General features: G+C 40.0%; 1 protein-coding gene across 1 annotated transcript in view; it reads right to left on the reverse strand.

Moving 5' to 3' along the window:
• Positions 1-778: 778 nt before the first annotated feature.
• The window catches only part of LOC118017851 (dnaJ homolog subfamily C member 12), a 32,598-nt gene continuing 12,426 nt past the window's right edge, over positions 779-20,950 (reverse strand). The window contains exons 2-5 of the mRNA XM_035016146.1: positions 20,242-20,320; positions 12,748-12,887; positions 8,036-8,240; positions 779-1,317 (exon numbers count right to left, since the gene is read on the reverse strand). Coding sequence (XP_034872037.1) covers positions 1,223-1,317; positions 8,036-8,240; positions 12,748-12,887; positions 20,242-20,320 — 519 coding nt within the window. The 3' untranslated portion in view covers positions 779-1,222. The remainder of the gene's footprint in view (positions 1,318-8,035; positions 8,241-12,747; positions 12,888-20,241; positions 20,321-20,950) is intronic.

The raw sequence follows: 20,950 nt of genomic DNA on the forward strand, positions 1-20,950 counted from the left end.
GCACCTGGGTGGCTCAGTTGGTTAAGCATCTGCTTTTGGCTCGGGTCATGATCTCAGGGTCCTGGGATCAAGTCCCGCATCAGGCTCCCTGCTCAGTGGGGAGTCTGCTTCTCCCTCTCCCTCTCCCCACCTCCCGCTCGTGCTCTCTCCTGCTCGCTCTCTCTCTCTCAAATAAATAAATGAAATCTTTAAAAATAAATAAAAATAAAAAATAAAAATGAAAAACTTCCTATATTTTTTTCTCATTTTGCTATATACACCAGTGAAAACTCTGCCATTGACTAAGGAACCCCTGCTCTAAAATTGTTTTTCTTTGGGGCACCTGGGTGGCTCAGTTGGTTGAGTGTCTGCCTTTGGCTCAAGTCGTGATCCCAGAGTCCTGGGAGCAAGCCCTATCTCAGGGAGCCTGCTTCTCCCTCTCCCTCTGCCCCTCCCCCTGCTTGTGCGTGCGTGCTCTCTCTCTCTCTCAAATAAATAAAATCTTTAAAAATAAATAAAATAAAATTGCTTTTCTTCTTAATTTTTCATTCACTTGTTTGCAAACTAAAAAATAATCACAGACTACACATGACCATCAATAATTCCAACCTAACAGGCTTATTCTCATTGTGAGAACATAGTTTATAAATATATCACTTGCTATATATAACAAAAGAAGTCTTGTAAAAACATGTTTTCTCAAATAAATAATAACATTTTAAATTAATTATTATTAAAATTAGAATAGAAATATCTAATCAAATTATTTTCAAAATACAGTTAAATTACAAATTCATCGTGAATTTGGGGAAGTTATTTATTTTGCTCTATGGGATTTAGACACATAATTTCACATTTCATTTTAAGTCAAGAGTCAGAAAACATTTCTTGTACAACCAGCACTAAGAGAGATCATGGTATATCAATGAATTATTTAAATACAGAGATAGCTTTTTAAAATGGAGTTCTATAAATAACATTAACAGGAAAATACATACCATACAAGCTAACTTTGGATCTAAGAGCTTTAATGTATTCAAATATTAAAAGAAACTAGTCTGAAATTTTTCTCATTTAAAAAACACATTATGATAGAATGGGTTTAAGGATAGAGGAATCAATCCCTACTGAGCAATTCACAAACATGACAGAGAAACATAACATTTTTAAGATTTAAACAAGGACTTGTTGGCAGCACAGGAGATGGTCTTGCTTTCTGTCTCTCCTATCGAGCAGGGACTTTTCATATTTCATAGTTTCTGAATTTCCTCAGGAGTTCTGAGGGAGCATCCCCAGACCAGCGGAAACGTAGGTGCCAAGAGTTCACATATGAAAAACCTTTAAAACACAGAAGATATTTTAAAATCAGAAAGGTAAGAAAAGAAAAGTCACAGTGTCATGGCAAAATAGCTTGCTGATAAGATTTCACTGCAATAAATAAAATGCAAGAGTAAGTCTTTAATATGGATTATCAATATCTTATAGAAACTGATTATCTTAAGCAGACTTTTGAATTCTTTTTTCTGCACACACACACTTTGATTTGGCCTGGTGCATCCATTCATTTATTCATTCGTAAAGAAACATTTATTGAGCACCTATTACATATTGCCAGCCTCTATGCTGAGTACCATGAGACAGCAGTGCTTGTCTCCTGATGGGGGTCACAGAGGAATCCAGAAAACTATTAATGTGGCCAAAAAATATGGAGGGAAACACATAAGAGAATGGGAGACCAGAGAAAGGCATTCAGTGTGGACTAGGTAGAATAAGGGTAGAATGAGAAAAGACATCTGGAAGGAAGTCACATTCAAAGTGACCAGGAGTAGGAATTAGTTAGACTAGGGTGTCTCAAACTTCCATATGCATAGTCATTATCTGGAGATCTTGTTATATGGCAGATTCTGATTCTGGGTGTCTGGGTTGGAGCCTGAGATTCTGGATTTGTAAGGAGCTTCCTTCCCTGGCCACTTGACCCAAATAGTACCCAGCCCCCACCTCCATCCCTCCCTGACCCCTCACCCTGCTTATTTTTCTATAAAGCCCTTGTGAATATTTGATATTAAATATTCATTTATTTATATATTATATACGGGGAGACCCCATTCAAAAAAAAAAAAAAAAAAGAAAGGGACTTCTCTGTGGTCACAAAATGTAACAGTAAATCATTAACACTGTGTTAAAAAACAGTAACCTTTGCCAGGCGGATGAGTACAGAAAACTTAGTAACCTTTGCCAGGCAGATGATTAGGAAACAGTGCAGTTTTAATTTGCCTTTCTCTTGGTATGAGTGAGTTTAAGCATCCTTTCATATGTTCCAAGGCTATTTGTGTATTTTCTGTTCATTTCCTTTGTTCATTTTTTTTTTTAACTGGATGGTTGATCCTATGTCTCACTGATTCATAGAAGCATACATTAAGAGAAGTTATCATTTCACTAATTACATTGAGATTAACATCTTTTTATATGTTTAAAAGCCACTGTATTTTCTCTCCTAAACTATTTATATAGTTTCTCTCCATTTTTCTTTTGGATTATTGATCTTTCTCTTCTTGATTTGCAGAGCCAACTTTCAATTCTTATCAACAAGAATTAGTTTATATGGATCAAAGAACCTCATGTGCTTAAGTGATTAATAATAAAAGGATATTTATAGATGTTTCCAGTGGTGGGAATTTGGGCAATTCACTTGCAAAGAAATTGGAAACAACTTTCCAACAGCTGCCAAAAGTAAAAGGTCAATGGTAAAGGATCTCTGGAAATACAAATAATTTATCCCACAATAGTAAGATTTCTTTAACTCTAAACAACTTTGTTAAAAATTAAAGAAAAGGTCATTTTCCTTCTCTACTAGAGGGAGGGTAAATTGGCAGGCAATTTGGCAAAATTTATCAAACTCATTAAAATGTGTGAACTTTTAACCCAATAATTCTACTTCTAGAAATTTATCCTAAGGAAATAATCACAGATGTGCTCAAGGGTTTAACCATAAGGATATTTATCATGACACCATTTATAAAGCTTTTTAAAAATCAAGAAACAATCTAAATCTCCAGCAATAGAAAGTTGGTTAAAATCTTTGATATAGTCATTAACAATTTTTTAATATTTATGGTCATAGAAAAATTCTCATAACATATCACTAACTGACAGTCAGAAAACAGTTTATAGGGATGCTTGGGTGGCTCAATCAGTTAAGTGTCTGCCTTCGGCTCAGGTCATGATCCCAGGGTCCTGAGATCGAGTCCCACACCTGGCTCCCTGCTCAGCAGGGAGTCTGCTTCTCCCTCTCCTACTTGCCCTGCTTGTGCGCTCTCTCTCTCTCTCTGACAAATAAATAAATGAAATCTTAATAAAAACAAAGGTTACAGAATAATGTATAAAATATGCTTCCATTGATATTTTAAAATATTATCTAAATATCTGATCAGAAAAATATGCACAGAACAGTTGACAGTGGTTTTTTAAGAAAATGATCTGTTTGTACTGTCTTTAGAATTATCAGAGAACTCTTAATCTCAGGAAACTGAGGGTTGCTGGAGTGGTGGGGGGTGGGAGGGATGGGGTAGCTGGGTGATGGACATTGGGGAGGGTATATGCTGTGGTGAGCGTTGTGAATTGTGTAAGACTGATGAATCACAGACCTGTACCCCTGAAACAACATAATACATTATGTTAATTTAAAAAAAAAAGAATTATCAGAGAAAACAAATTTAAGAATTTCCTTTTTGGGAAAAAATAAAAGGAAATTTCTGACAACCTGTGATTGAAATACACACACACATACACAATATGTACAGTATGATCCTCTTAGTTTTCGGTATACTAACATAATATAAAAATATACCAAAAGATCAAGAATAGATATGTCTCTAGGTGCTGAGATTACAAATTGTATTTTCTACCTTTTGTTTGACCACATTTCTCATTTTTACTGTAAATATACTTGTTATTTCATAGTTTGAAAAAGGTGTTTTCTAGCTTGGGTTCCAATAGAAATAGACCCCCAAACAAGAATTCGAATGGAAGAGGCTAATTTGTTGTTTGTTTTTGAATAGGCTCCACACCTAACATGGGGTTTGAACTCACGACCCCAAGATTAAGAGTTGCATGCTTGGGCACCTGGATGGCTCAGTTGGTTAAGTGTCTGCCTTTGGCTCAGGTCATGATCCTGGGGTCCTGGGATCAAGTCCCACATCAGGCTCCCTGCTCAGCGCGGAGCCTGCTTCTCCCTCTCCCTCTGCCCCTCCCCCCTGCTCATGTTCGCACTCTCACTCTCTCTCAAAAAAATAAATAAAATCTTTAAAAAAAAAAAAAAAAGAGTTGCATGCTCTCCTGACTGAGCCAGGCTCAATAAAGTGGCTTAATTAAAAGGTGATTCAAGGAGGTCCTGGTGAGGGACTCCTGAGTGGCTCAGTTGGTTAAGCATCTGCCTTCAGCTCAAGTCATGATCCCAGAATCCCGGGATCAAGTCCCGCATCAGGCTCCTTGCTCAGCCGGGAGCCTGCTTCTCCCTCTGCCTGCCGCTCCCCCTGCTTGTACTCTCTCTCTGTGTCAAATAAATGAAATCTTAAAAAAAAAAAAAAAGAGGTCCTGGTAAGAAAGTAGGGAAAGGAACCAAGTTGATAAAAGGTGCATTATCAGGCAAGTTGCTACCCTGGGCAACTGGGGCTTGATTGCATTGGAGACCCCTGGAAGACAATATAAAGACCCCTCAGAGTTAATCCAGTTTGAGAAGTAAAGGAGCCTCCCACTCACATTCATCAGTATCTGATGGCTACATCCAAAGGTGTTTATTCCCTGGCACTTACTGCCTAGCCGGCTCAATTGCCAGAGAAAGCCCTTTGGTAGAAACCATAGAGTTGGCAATGGGAAGGTAGATGTCCAGAGACTATGGCAGCACACATCTGCTACATAGGATCTTTTTTTTTAAATTCCAGAATGTTACACAAACTATTTTATTCTAGAATGGCACTTATCAGAGGCCATATTTATTGCATATTTAAGTGGAAGGAAAGGAAAAGTGAGATTGTCTCACACACCAGTTTTCAGAGGCTGTGCTCCATATTTTACTGGTTGCAGTGAAGAGTCAGAACAGGATGGGCACTATTTGACAGATGTTCATCACAGAAGAGGCATCAAAAGGCAACCTCCAAAGTAAATATCAACCATTGCTTAAGGAAATTAATAAATATTCTGAAAAGGTATGTGAGAAGCCACTCCGGTCTTGGTAAAGCTCACATGAATAATATTTCTTAAATGTTGATGTTACAGATATTTACGCTGCAGTAAAATAAAGTTATAAATAATCATACGACTGCACTTTGGTATATCAAACTCCAACTTTACGGTACTACTCATTACAGCCAATAATCTCTTAAACGGCATTAAGAAATGGTAAATGCAGCTTTTAGTAAAATTTCATAATTCTTATTCTCCAACAACAGCTTCTCAGAACACTGATCCTCCTCTCACTGCTCTCCCCCCACCACCCTGCCTTCATTCCTCAGTCACAGTATGAGACTATACTTCACCATGTGAAGGCATCAAAATTGACATCACACATTGCAAACCCGAAACTAACATAACACTGTATGTTAACTACACTGGAATTTAAAAAATAATAATAATAAGATAGGAGTACCCAAAAAAAAAAAAAAAACCCCAAAAACCTGACGTCACAATTTATTTTGAGTAAATTACAATATATCTATCCTGTGGAATACTTATCTGCTGTTTAAAAGGACATAATAAAAAAATAAAAATAAGGGCACCTGGGTGGCTCAGTTGGTTAAGCGACTGCCTTCGGCTCAGGTCATGATCCTGGAGTCCCTGGATCGAGTCCCGCATCGCGCTCCCTGCTCGGCAGGGAGTCTGCTTCTCCCTCTGACCCTCCCCCCTCTCATGTGCTCTCTCTCATTCTCTCTCTTTCAAATAAATAAATAAAATCTTTAAAAAAAAATAAAAAAATAAAAATAAAAATAAAAGTATGAGTTAATTCTAAATCTAAGAGTCTAAGGAGAAGCCCCATAATAATAAAAGCTAACACCAAAAAAAGCACCTACCAGGTACCTGGTCTAAATATTTTACATAATTTATTTATTTACTACTCAAAAAAAAACCGTATGAGGTAGACACTAATGTTTTGGCCATTTAATAAGAAAACACAGATACAGAGAGGTTAACTTGCTTGCCCAAGATCATGCAACTCATCAGTGGAAAAGCAGGGATCTGGTTCCAGAGTTTGTGCTCTTCAGCACTGTGTAGCAGTATAACACCATTCTTTATTTTTAAAGCCCTCATAAGTGAACATCTATTTCTATATGCTTGTATTAGCATAGAGAACAATGTGGAAGGAGACGCACCTGGGCATCTGCACTGGTTACTTCAGGAAATAGAAGCAGAGAACGATGGGAGCCTGGGGTAGACACTAAGTCATTGTCTATACATGATTCGTTGAATTTTCTAATAACAAGCTCCTATCAATTTGGGGTTTTTAAATATTTAAATAACTAGTTTTTTAAAGGAAGAAAATATTTCATAGACTCTGATGCGAGGGATTCCAGCCCCGTTCCCGAGTCTCTGAAGTGATCAGCCACACAACACCCTCCTGCACACCCCCCCAACCCCCGCCCAGTTCTGGTGAACTCAGACTCGGTCTAAATCTGAAACAGAGTCACAGGGAGGCCCCAGGGGTTCAGGAAGCACAGATCTGAACATTCCAGGGCTGAATAGAGAAATATTTGTATGTTTGCCTGTGCGTAGGTGTTTGTATGCATGTATTTGCTTAAAACACTGTTTTTTTCTGAAATTCGGGCTTCTGCTTTGATCAGTTTGTTACATTATAACCATGCCCAGATATGAGGCTGATGCAATCAATGTGCGGACTCCACAAAGGGATATCTTGAGTAACCAGCACAGATACCTGAATCACACCCTGAGAATCTTTATTCTAGCAGGTAATGAGCATATAGAAGTTCTTCCCAAAGGGAGATTTCAAATGACTATTTCTAGAAAGACTATAATTCACCACAAACTATCTAATTATCTTCATTTCCTGTAAGTATTCAAGGATTCAAGGACCTTCAGGAGCCTTTGGTTTAAAGGCTAAATTCTAAAGAGGTGTTGAATCACAACCCTGAGAATCCAGCAAGAATCTGAAGGACAATGATAGTGTGTGTACATAACACACCTATAGATCAACACAGTGGGATGGCTGGAGACACAAAGAAATGATAACAATAGCTGACATTAACCCAAGACTGGCTTGGTAGGTGAATCACTGTGCTAAGCATTTTGCATGGATCTCATTTAATCTTCATGATAACTCTATGAGAAGGTACCATTATGATCTTGATTTTATAGATTAGGAAACTGAAATCTAGAGAAGTTAAGTAACTTTTACCAAGTAATAGAGATCATACGTTAGTAGAGCTAGGTAGTGTACCTTGGGAGCTTAACCTCTATAATGCCCTGCTTCAGTGGATCTATATATCATTCAGAATGTCTACAGAGCTACTTCCAAATAAGGTACCTTCTCAAGGTAGTGCAATGCCTTACAAACAGACTCTGAAGCCAAGCTGCCTTAGTTCAGCCCCCTCCCCTGCTGTATACAAGCTGTAGAGCTTTGGTAAAATTACTCAACCTCCCTGGACTTCAGTTTTCTCATCTGTAAAATGATAATAATATTGGTGCCAACCTCAGAAGCTTGTAGTGAGGATTAAATAAATTAATGTATATGAAATGAATATAAGACAAGATAATACATGTAAAAGTAATGCACATAAAGAACGTTCCTGTACATAGTAAATACCCAATAAATGGCAGTGTTATTTCAGTCCAGCAAAAGACACTCCCAGAAATGCCTCAAATTTCCCCTTGCAAGGAATGTACGAAGGAATGTGTCTTCCAGTATCTATGTCAGTGCCAAATAAGTCTCTTTTAAGGTGATAAACCTCTTCGTTTAGTTGGAAGAGGTTGAGAATAAATACAGTATAAACCAAGCCCTTTAATTTCAGACCTTCTTTGTTCTGCAAAGCTACATGATTACACTTACTTGGAGAATCAGGATTTTGTGGGGAGAATGACTTCTCCAAGGACTTGGATTCTTTCTGCTCCATTTTCTCTGCGGTTGAACCCAGCTCCTCTTTCTTTATTTCTCTTTGCTTGTTCCATTCCTCATTTTCAATCTCGTCGGTATGAGGCTGGTCAGATTCTTCCAGCATCAGGTCTTTTTTACCTCTGACGGCCCAGTGCATTGACTACATTAATTAAAAGCAGACACATAATATAAAATCAATATTATATAGTATTCTATATTTAAAGTTCAATGTGTGGTAAAACCTGACCTACTATTATGAATTTTTCTGTAGGTTTTATTTCAAAATAAAAATGTTAATTTTGGGGTGCCTGGCTGGTTCAGTCAGTGGAGCAGGTGACTCTCAATCTCAGGGTGGTGGCTTTGAGCCCCAGGTTGGGCCTAGAGCAGAAAGAAGAAAAGAAAGAAAAAGAAAGAAAGAAAGAAAGAAAGAAAGAAAGAAAGAAAGAAAGAAAGAAAGAAAGAAAGAAAGAAAGAAAGAGAGAGAGAGAGAGAGAGAGAGAGAGAGAGAGAAAGAAAGAAAGAAAGAAAGAAAGAAAGACAGACAGACCTGGGTATCTCAGTTGGTTAAGTGGCTAAGTCTTGATTTCAGCTCATTTCATGATCTCAGGGTCCTGGGATAGAGTCCCGTGTCAGGCTCCACGCTCAGCCAGGGAGTCAAGTTGCTCGTGGATTCTCTCTCCCTCTCCCTCTGCCCTTCCCCCTGCTCGTGCTCCCTCTCTCTCGCTCCTAAATAAATAAATAAATAAATAAATAAATAAATAAATAAATAAATAAATCTATCTAGAAAGGAAGGAAGGAAAGAGAAGAAGAAAGAAAGAAAGAGGGCGCCTGGGTGGCTCAGTTGGTTAAGCGACTGCCTTCGGCTCAGGTCATGATCCTGGAGTCCCTGGATCGAGTCCCGCATCGGGCTCCCTGCTCAGCGGGGAGTCTGCTTCTCCCTCTGACCCTCCCCCCTCTCATGTGCTCTCTCTCTCATTCTCTCTGTCAAATAAATAAATAAAATCTTTAAAAAAAAAAAGAAAGAAAGAAAGAAAGAGAAAGAAAGAAAGAAAGAAAGAGAAAAAGAGAAAAAGAAAGAAGGAAGGAAGGAAAGAAAGAAAAAAAAAAAGATGGAGCACTTGACTGGCTCAGACAGTAGAGCATGCAACTCTTGATCTCAGGGTTGTAAGTTTGAGCCCCACACTGGGTGAAGATATTACCTAAAAATAAAATCTTTAAGGGGCACCTCAGTGGCTCAGTAGGTTTCAGCTCGAGTCATGATGTCAGGGTCATGAGATCAAGCCCTGCGTAGGGCTCCGTGCTCAGTGGAAGTCTGCTTGGGATTCTCTCCCTCTGTCCCTACCCCCACCTCTCTAAAATAAATAAATAAATCTTTTTTAAAAATAAAAATGAAATCTTTTTTTTAAATGTTAATTTTAGGGGCACCTGGGTGGCTCAGTCAGTTAAGCGTCTGCCTTCAGCCCAGATCATGATCCCAAGATCCTGGGATCCAGCCCCACATCGGGCTCCCTGCTCCACGGGAAGCCTGCTTCTCCCACTCCTTCTGTCCCTGCCCCCAGCTCGTGCACTTTCTCTCAAATAAATAAATAAAATCATTTTTTAAAAATGTTAATTTTAAAAAAGGGCAGTGGCCTTAGCTGGGGCAAAAAAATCTGCTTTTGGTTTGGTTGGTTGGGGTCTGTTGTTGTTTAGTTTGTTTCTTCCTTTTTCTGCATGTGCAGAGTAGAAGAGGCTAGCCAGTGGCTTCCTCTGTGGAGGGAAAGGATATTGGAAAGGTCAGTGAAAAATAGAAAATAAGAAATTTGAGAATTCAGGGCCCAGAGAGCTGAAAATGTGGTCCTTCAACATCACAAGTCAGCTAAGTGTCCTGTACAGTTTATCTACTCCATGTCTCAGTACTTCTTGGAATAAAAGTGCCTATTATTTCCTTAGATGGTGTTGAGGATTAATGACTTAACTACAGTAAATGCTTTGATAGCCAGCAAAGATATTCTGAGATAATAGTTTTACTCATCCATCTACTTTATAAGAATAAAATATTTTATCATCAGACCCTTGTATCTGCTGATCCCAATTAAAGAAATACACAGGGAAAAAATCCCAACTGTATCTAACCTCATATTCAGGCGGCTCTCATGCTTTGTACTTCAATCAAAGGACTAATGTAAGAGTGATGTTAAGCAGCCTGGTTTGCTGGGACACAATTAGGTCTCATGTCTGTGCTCACAGAGTGTATTTCTCAGTTCCCCTAAATATGAACTGGACAGAACAACATTTAATATCAAGCAAACTAGTGTGGAATGACTCAGTTCAAATGATCATCAGTAAAAATGTCAAATGATAGCAGTTGATAGAGACTAAGAGGGAGATTAGGAAAAGGACAGTATGTACAGCAAAATAATGAATTGCACCAGACCAAAACAATCACTGTGTGCAGGGGGTGAACGAATGCTAAACAGACACCAAGCCTGGGTGCAAAGGCCACTGTCCTACCGTCCCTGAAATTGGTATGTTGCTTATTCTACCTTCTCCATTGACTTGTTTACCAGCTTTCTTTAAGGTGTTTTTTACCCCTAGGAAGTCATTTTTTAAAATTCTGGATGTTGGGGCGCCTGGGTGGCTCAGTCTGTTAAGCGTCTGCCTTCAGCTCAGGTCATGATCCCAGGGTCCTGGGATCGAGTCCCACATCGGGCTCCCTGCTCCGCGGGAAGCCTCCTTCTCCTTCTCCCTCTGCTGCTCCCCCTGGCTTGTGCGCTCTCTCTCTCTCTCTCAAATAGATAAAATCTTTAAAATAAATAAAGTAGGTAATTTAATTTAATTCTGGACCTTGTTTAATAATAAAAAATTGTGCCTACATACCAGTAAACATTAAATAGACAATAGAAAAATAAATAGAAAAAAATCAATTGACTCATGTGAGCCATGGATCAGCTGAATAACTATTCAAAATTGACTAGTTGTTTTTATTCTGGATCAACATGAGTGAATTTTTTACTTGTCTGGGTGATCTTTGACATGGTTTTGGATAACATTCAATTAGGACAGACTGCCTTCTCAACAGGCCCAGAAGGTGTTAAATTACACACTGTTTCCCACCTGATTGGGGAAAGTGTAACCAAACGGGCATAGTAGGAAGCTTCCCTGGTTGTTTGTAGCCAACTGGACTCACCCCAAGGACACCTCACTGAGCCCAGGAACCCAGAAACAATCAGTATAAAGGTTGGGGTGCCTGGGTGGCTCAGTCAGTTAAGTGTCTGACTTGATTTCAGCTTAGGTCATGATCTCAGGATTGTGAGATCAAACCCCACTTTGGGCTCCATGCTGGGCATATAGCCTGCTTAAGATTCTCTCTCTCCCAGGACGCCTGGGTGTATCAGTTGGTTAAGCATCTGCCTTCAGCTCAGGTCATGATCCCAGGGTCCTGGGATCGAGCCCCACGTCGGGCTTCTTGCTCAGCGGGGAGCCTGCTTCTCCCTCTGCCTGCCTCTGTCTCTCTCTCTGACAAATAAATAAATAAAAACTTAAAAAAAAAAAAAAAGATTCTCTCTCTCCCTCTACCCCTCCCCTCCTAAATATATATAAATATGCATATTTATATATAACATGTTTAATAATATATATAAATATATATAATTTTTATATACTGAAATATATATATATATAAAGGTCAATGTAAGAACAAAGTAAGTGTATAACACAGTAATTATAGTGATTTTTTTTTAAGATTTTATTTATTTATTTGACAGAGAGAGACACAGCGAGAGAGGGAGCACAAGCAGGGGGAGTGGGAGAGTGAGAAGCAGGCTTCCCGTGGAACAGGGAGCCCAATGCGGGGCTCGATCCCAGGACCCTGGGATCATGACCTGAGCCGAAGGCAGACGCTTAACGACTGAGCCACCCAGGCGCCCCTATAATGATTATTTTTATATTTAGTTTTTTAATAGCATGAAGAAAGAGAACACAATGGTTTAAAAAGTCTCTCTGCATCAATCCAATGACTCTTTCACCAGAATTTGTAACAAGAATAAATTTAAAATAATTTACAGCTTTCTTTAATTAATCAGGCTCTTTTTTATGGAATTTATAAGCCTTGAGTAGAGAATAGGCCGATATGAACTAAAAAGATGGAGGAGATGAATTTGCATTGGTTCAAAATTCAGCAGTATTATATGAGCAACTTCAGAAGCACAGTTGTCAGAATGTATAAAACATAAATGCTAATGAGGAGTGTATACATTGACTCAAACAGCCAAGGAGAGACTGACAATTGTAGTCATCAGCTCTTCTGGCACTGACCCACTGAATTCCCCTTCACAGGATTTGTGGACGCTGAGTTATAGCTAGATTCTACCAGCTTCTTGGTCTTCTCCGTCCTATTGCCTATTGACTTTTTTTTTTTAAGATTTATTTATTTATTTTGACAGAGAAAGAGAGAGAGAGCACAAGCAGGGGGAGGGGCAGAGGGAGGAGCAGACTCCCCGCTGAGCAGGGAGCCGATGTGGGGCTCAATCCCAGGACCCCGGGATCATGACCTGAGCTGAAGGCAGACGCTTAACGACTGAGCCACCCAGGCGCCCCTGCCTATTGACTTTTTAAGCTGCTACGTGAGTCTCATCCATGGGCAGCCTGAGCTTCATGAATTCACTACATCCCAGAGCGGAACCTACCGTTTTCACCGAGTCACTCAAAGCTTCCCACTGCTGGAATGTCATCGACATCTGGCTCCTGCGCCAGTGGTCATAGCGAGCACGACTCTCTGTATTAGTCAGAATCTCCTTTGCCTTCTGCAGTTTCTGGAACGTCTCCACTGGAAAACAAATCCAAAGATGAGCACTCCTCTCTTGAAGGAGTTATTTTAAACTCCCAAGCAAAGCGATCTCACTGGAATAGGTCTGTTATTTACTGGCTATGTGACCTTCAAGCTTTCATTTCCTCATGTGTAGTGCGAATCGCAAGGACAAGTGAGATCATGGATGTAAAGGGCCTAGCTCACAGTTTATCCACTCTCTTCACTGAGCTCCAGTGATGTGCCAAGTGCTATTCCAGATGCTGATGACACAGCTGTGAACAGGAGACGTGAACTATTTAGTGGGATTGACATTTACAAACATCAAAAAAATTAGTTTTGTCTACTAGGAAGAAAACTACCTTTTCTAGTGGTAGTTGTGAGGAAGGGTAGTGATCAGGCTAGAGGAACAGTGTAAATGAAGACTCTAAGGCAGGAAGGAGCATAGTTATTTAGAGAAAGTAGAAAATGCCCATGTGACACAGGGCTGGGAAAGAACAATGAGGAAATGAGCAATGGGGCTGTAGAGTAGACAAGGGCCCAGTCATCCAGGACCTTAGAGGCCTAAGGATTCTGGTCTGCTTTTGTTGTAAGAACAGTAAGAAGTTATTGGGAGGGTTTAAGCACAGGAAGTAACATGGTAGGTGGTTGATAAATGGTAGCTTTGTCACTGATCTATTTGACCAGATGGCATACAATAGAAACCATCCATGTCCCTTTTGTAAACACTTCCAATGTCTCTTCTGCTCTTCAATGAAGCTCAAACTTTCTATAGAACAATACACAAAAATCAATTGTGTTTCTATACAGTATCAATGAGCAATCTGAAAATGAAATCAGGGAAGGAATTCCATTTACAATAGCATCAAAAAGAATAAAATACTTAGAAAAAAATGTTAACAAAAGAAGTGCAAGACTTATATATTGAAAACTATAAAACACTGTTGAAAGAAATTAAATATCTAAATGAATAGATATCCATGTTCAAGGATCAGAAGACCTAGCATTTCTAAGATGGTAATTCTCCAAACTGCTCTATAGATTTAATGTAATCTCTGTCAAAATCCCAGATGCCTTTTTTTGTGACAAGTTGATCCTAAAAATCCATATGTACAGGCAAGGGTCTCAGAATAGTCAAAACAATCTTGAAAAACAAAAATAAAGTTGGAAGAACTCACACTTCCCAACTTAAAACTTTCTACAAAGCTACAGTAATGAAAACAGTGTGGTACTAGCATTAGAGTAAACATACATAAATGGGATAGTGTGAGTCCAAAATAAACCCTCAAACTTACAGTCAATTGGTTTTCTTTCTGTTTTTTTTAAGATTTTTTTTTTAAGATTTTATTTATTTATTTGAGACAGAGCACAAGAGGGGGGAGGGTCAGAGGGAGAAGCAGACTCCCTGCTGAGCAGGGAGCCCGATGCGGGACTCGATCCTGGGACTCCAGGATCATGACCTGAGCCGAAGGCAGTTGCCCAACCAACTGAGCCACCCTGAGCTGAAGGCAGTCGCCCAACCAACTGAGCCACCCAGGCGCACAAGATTTTATTTTTAAGTAATCTCTACACCCAATGTGGGGCTCAAACTCACAACCCTGGCAGTAAGAGTTGCATGCTCCACTGACTGAGCCAGCCAGGCGCCCAAAGTCAATTGGTTTTCTACAAAAGTACCAAGACCATTCGACTGGGGAAAAAATCATCTTTTGGGGGCACCTGCGTGGTTCAGTCAGTTGAGTGTCTGACCAGGCATTCATATGGCTTACTTCCTCCAGATGTCATCTCAGATCCTGTCTTGTAGAGGGGGTCTTCCCTGACTATGCTATATAAAATGACTGCCCACCAGCCCCACGCCTTTATCTCCCTTGCCCTACATTACTTTTCATCATAGTACTTGCCCCCAGCCATTACGTAGTTTTTTATGATCTGTCTCCTCTACCACAATACAAACTCTGTGGAAACAGAGACTTTATCTGTTTTGTTCTCTGCCGTATCCTTTGCACTGAAACATAGCCCGTGCTCAAAAGGTATTTGTTCAATGAACCAATAAGTGAATGCTTCCTATTTTGAGTGTGAGAAAGATAATATATAGAGCTATTCCCTGAGCTCCAACCACCAAAGAAATGACATGTATCATTAAAACATTTTGTGAATTAGGAATATTTTAATACCATCAGTGGGAAAACTAATTTAAATTGCCCTGATAGTGTTTAAAAATACCTCATGGGAGGTGCCTGGGTGGCTCAGTCCGTTAAACTTCCGACTCTTGATTTCTACGCAGGTCACGATCACGGGGTCGTGAGGTCTAGCCCCGTGCCAGGCTCCACACTCAGCACAAGTTTCTTTGAGATTCTCTTTCTCACTCTCCCTTTGCCCCTCCCCCCGCTCACATGGACTCTCTCTCTCTTTCTAAAAATAAATAAATAAATAAATAAATAAAATCTTTTTTTAAAAAACCCATGGGAAGTAATCCAGAGTCTCTCAAACAGGTGTTGAGGCAAATGTACAGTCAATACTGACAGTATTAAAAATACTGAAATACTTCTGTACCCCAGGTGGTAAAGAATCGCTATTCCTGAGCCCCCGTCCTCCAAACACCACCACTTTTAAGTGTTCCCCCAACAACAAGATACTCCCTGCCACAGCAGGGTCCCTCCAAGACCCTGCCCCAAAGCTGGACAGCACAGTACCTAACAGGCCATTAACTACTTAATATCACCGCTGGAGGTAGTCATTAGTGAGTTAAAGGGAAGACCCTAAAGATGAGGCTATTGAAAACTACAGGAAAATAAACAAACTAATAAAAAGCATCTTGCCATAGCAGCTCGCTCCAGAGTAATCCTTCTACCACTGATGACAATTTAAATATCCCACTGTACAAATAAGATGTCACTTTTTCCAAGGCGAATAAAAAGCTCTTTAAATTATTGCCACGGATGCACATGCCAGTTACTACTACAGCAGTGTTTATAAAGATTTACATATTTATCTATGAGTCACCTTCTCTTTGCACATTACTGTTAGCCTGGTTTCAGAGTCTGCAGAATGGAAGAAGCCTGCCTGGGATTATTCTGATGTCAGTCCCTCGACAACAATTGATAAGCAGAAAGCTAAAGATACTTTATCTTGCCTGATAGCTGGCCTTTCCTTCTTCCATCCTCTCTACCACATTAAAAATGAGTTTGGGTTTATACTTGTCCTTTAATATGTCAGCTAATCAAATGAGTCACAAAAGATAAACATTTACCAGTTCTGGGAAGAGAGATCTCATTTTACAAGCTTATATGAGCAAATGATGCCGGGACCTTTGAGAGACATTCTGTTTTAACTCCTAGATCTACTCTGAAAATACAGAGGTTCTTTTAAATTCATATTTCACAATTGAATTTGTATTATATAGTCATCTTTCAAATGTAGACCACTTACAATTACTTGAAAAATAATAATAAAAACATGATGTCAGACTGTACTTTGAAAAAAATATGGAAGAAAATATACCACTGTTAATAGTGGTTCCCTGGCAGGGAGCGATAAGAGCAGACTTTCACTTTCAACATTATTTATTACTGTATGTTATTTTTATTCAAAGGGGAAAAAGCAATAAAGAGTTTTTAAAGTGAGAAAGCATGGAGACATGAAAAGATATCAGTTAGCAAGGACAAGGAGCTCTCCTTCAAATATCCAAATGTCTTTGCAGCCTACAAATCAATAACAAAAATACCTTTCACAGATCTTTAATTTAGTCTGAAATCCCTTTCTTCAGGGTCAGGGAGAAGTTAATAAAGCATTGGCCTGAAACAGTTACTGTCATGCACATACACAGGATTGGCATGAGCACCAGCCAGGAGTTTTGTGCTCAGTGACACAATTTCTACAGCACACCGGGTATGGAACCTGCTAAAGATTCTCTCTCTGCCTCACCCCCAACCCACTCTCGTGCACAAATGCACGTGCACTCTCTTTCTAAAATTTAAAAAAAAAAATTTTTTTATCTTGGAATGCTGTATAAAAACAAGAAAAGAAAGTCCACTGAATCATAATTGCCAACATTCATTGAGCTATTCCTGCATGCAAGCTACCTCATTTGTCCTTCACATTAGATGCATGAAGCAATATACTACTGGTCTACCCATTTTTCCTATGAGAATGCTGAGGCTCAAGAGATTGCCCAAGGTCAACTAGCTCATCAGTGGGATCAAGGAACAATCCAGACAGACAAGACTGTGCTCCATATCTACTACTCCATCATGCTAGCAAATTAGTAATTTCAGTGGAAATGGTTGAGACTACACTTAACAAACCAAAAAGGTATATATACAAGTTTAATTTCTCCTACAGGCAGTTGCTCTATAAGCTTTCACCTTGATGAAATATGTTTCAAAATCTGCCTAATGTAGTCTGGATTTCTGCCAAACTAAATTCAGCATCTGGGTGAATTTTTGTTTAATATATTTTTTTAAGATTTATTTATTTATTAGAGAGAGAGTGCACGCACGCGTGGGAGCAGGGGTAGGGGCAGAGAGAAAGGGAGAGGGAGAGAATCTCAAGCGGACTCCCTGCTGTGCGCAGAGCCCAGTGTGGGGCTTAATCTCTTAACCCTGTGATCATGACCTGAGCTGAATCCAAGAGTTGGATGCTTAACTGACTGAGCCACCCAGGCATCTGTTTAATATTTTAAAATATTTTTATCAGTACCCTTAATTCTTCTCCAAGTGTATAAAGAACCACTTACATTTTCAGAAAGTCGTATCAATCCAGATTGAGTAAATGGATGCTTGAACAGATTTGAAAACAATTTCTACCCACAGGTTGACTCATCTATAACTGCAAGCCTGACAGGGGAAGATATTGATGTCTGTGTACCTTTCATTTTAAACAATACTTACATTTAAATGTTTCTCTGAACAAGAAGCCTCGAGGTAGCCCATATGTGAAAACTCCCATCACTATGGCAACCAGAAATGGCAATGATTGCACAGTGATTCATCGTGTATCCCAAATAGAAATTGTTTGCCAGGGACAGAGAAACAACTCAAAGCCATGCTTTATTGGAAAAGAACCCAGTTAAAGAATAACCTGGGGTGGTGGTTGTTTTTAAGTGTTTATTAAATTTTTATACTTTTATGTTAGGACATCTATCTTTTTTTTAAGATTTATTTATTTATCTGAGAGGGAGAGAGTGCGAGCTCGGGGGAGAGGGGGACTGAAGGAGAGAGAGAATCCTCAAGCAAACTCTCCACCTGAGCTCAGAGCCCCATGTGGACTCAATCCCAGGACTCCGAGATCATGACCTGAGTCGAAATCAAGAGTTGGCCACTCAACCAACTGAGCCACCCAGGCGCCCCAGGACATCTATCTTAATAGTAACTCCAGTTCAAAGAGGTAATTAATGTGTCTCCTAAAGAAATGTTCATGAATTTATTCATTCAGTCATTCAATAAATGATTTGCACAAAGTTAAGTGTCCTCCATGGTAGGTGCTATGTGAGGTGTGGGGCATATTACTGTGAACAAGATAGCAGGAAGCCTGCCTCACTGAGCTTTCAGTATGACTGACAAGCAAACAGGCAACAAGGAGATGGTGTGATACACAGTTTTCTGCCCAATGTATAGGGTGCTCTGAGTAGGTGGGGCACAGGTGACTTCCCAGAGGAAGCGATGGCTAAGTTGAAACCTGACACAGGAGCGACCTAACCAATCAAAGCAAAGCAGAGATGTGTGTAGGCCTCAGAGGGAGCCAGACAGAGAGGCAGCAGGCATAAAGGTTTGAAGTGTAGGGGCACCTGAGGGGTTCAGTCGGTTGGTTAAGCATCCAACTCTTGATTTCAGCTCAGGTCATGATCTCAGGGTCGTGGGATCAAGCCCTGCACCAGGCTCTGCACTGGGCATGGAGCCTGCTTAAGATTCTTTCTCTCCCTCTGCCCCTCCCCCCACCCCCACCCCCATCCCCCACTCTCTCTCTCTAAAAAAAAAAAAAAAGGTCAAGCTCTGAAGAGTAGAAAACGGTATATTAAGGAACAAAGGTAGTTCTGTGAGGCAGAAACATGGAGTAGTGGGCATGGTGGTGGAGAGAAGATGAAAATGGAGAGATGGGGAGGGGCAGGGAGCACATGAAGGGGCTTGTACCTAAAGGCCCAGCAATGACAAAGAATGAACTGTCGCTACATGTACAAAATGGGCAAATATCACAGACAAGGTAAAGCAAAAGAAGCCACACACAAAGGAGGACTGCGTGATTCCATTTATGTGAAATTCAAAGCCACACAAAACTAATTAGTGATGATAGAGATCTTAGGAACCTTAGGGCAGGGGCGCCTGGGTGGCTCAGTCGTTAAGTGTCTGCCTTCGGCTCAGGTCATGATCCCAGGCTCCTGGGATCGAGTCCCACATCGGGCTCCCTGCTCAGCGGGAAGCCTGCTTCTCCCTCTCCCACTCCCCCTGCTTGTGTTCCTGCTCTCACTATCTCTCTCTGTCAAATAAAATCTTTAAAAAAAAAAAAAAAAAGGAACCTTAGGGCAGAAGAGAAGGAGTCACAACAGAGAAAGATCAGCCCACGAGGTTGGAGGAAAAGTATGAGTGTTTATCTTGGTATCTAAGAGAAAAGAGTGTTTCAAGGACGCATGGTCAACAGTGTCAATTTCTGATGCAAACACAGGGAAGATAAGAACTAAAGAGTAACCCTTGGATTTGGCAGCCAGGAAGTCCTTGGTGGCTATTCCAAGAGTCATTTCAAGAAAGGTGAGGAGGAAGTCAGACTGGGATAAACTGAAAATTGGTGAAGAAAAGTAGAGATAGCAACTGTGAACTTCTTTTTCAGGAAGTTTGGCTCTAAAAGGAAAGAAAGAAGAGGAGCGGGAGGGAGACGGGTCAAGGAAGGATAATTGGTTTATATTTTTTCAAGCTGAAATACACATAAGCATTTATGTCAAAATTTATGATAATGGAATTTAAATTATGATAAAGAAAAACAAAAGTATGAATATATTATCATATGTTCTACAGAGACATATTCAGTTCCCCAGAATGAAGAAAATACAGCAAGGTTCTCATCAAGGCAATCACCTGTTACAAACATACTTAAGACAATGTTAACACTCAAGAGCTAGTGAAATAAAGCATAAAATGGACAAATTTTAAACCAGGAAGCAGCACATTACAGCTAAAGAAAAATGGAAGTTCAATACTATTGGAGAAAAGACCCTACACAGTTCCTTCCTCCCCTTCTGCCATCCAATGGTGCAAAAACATTCTTGGGCATTGAATGAAAGAATAAGTGTGAGCATAACATACAAAAGGAAATTTAGTTATTATTCAATAGCTTTTTAGTTCTAGATGCTATTCATTTTCATGGGAAACAGGCATTATTAAATACTTACCAGCTTTGGAGTTCTCAGGATGCTTGTCAGGGTGACATTCCAAGGCTCTGACTTTAAATTCTGCCATGATTTGTTCAACCTAAAATAAAAATCAATGTTTAAAATAAGGAATCCAACTTAAATGGCATAAAGGAAGAAGCTGGGCATCATTCCTTCTCAAAACAGCCGTATTCAACCCAACTTTTTCTTTTGATCCTTATATTTGTATTTTGACTTTTTTTTTTTTAAGATTTTATTTATTTGACAGAGACATAGCAAAAGAGGGAACACAAGCAGGGGGAGTGGGAGAGGGAGAAGCAGGCTTCCCAAGGAGCAGGGAGCCCGACACGGGGCTCGATCCCAGGACCCTGGGATCATGACCTGAGCCGAAGGCAGATGCTTAACTAACGACTGAGCCACCCAGGTGCCCCTTGACTTTTTACTCTAAGAAATAATTTCCTCTAGGGACGCCTGAGTGGCTCAGATGGTTGGGCGTCTGCCTTCAGCTCAGGTCATGATCCTGGGGTCCTGGGATCCAGCCCTGCGACGGACTCCCTGCTCAGCGGGGAGCTTGCTTCTGCCTCTCCCCCTGCTCATGCTCTCTCTCTCTGTATCTCTCTGTCTCAAATGAATAAATAAAATCTTGAAAGAAAGAAAAGAAAAGAAAGAAAGAAAGAAAGAAAGAAAGAAAGAAAGAAAGAAAGAAAGAAAGAAAGAAAGAAAGAAAGAA

The sequence above is a fragment of the Mirounga leonina genome, unplaced genomic scaffold (assembly GCF_011800145.1).
Source record: "Mirounga leonina isolate KUSES-001 unplaced genomic scaffold, KU_Mleo_1.0 Mir_106, whole genome shotgun sequence".
NCBI classification, from domain to species: Eukaryota; Metazoa; Chordata; class Mammalia; order Carnivora; family Phocidae; genus Mirounga; species Mirounga leonina.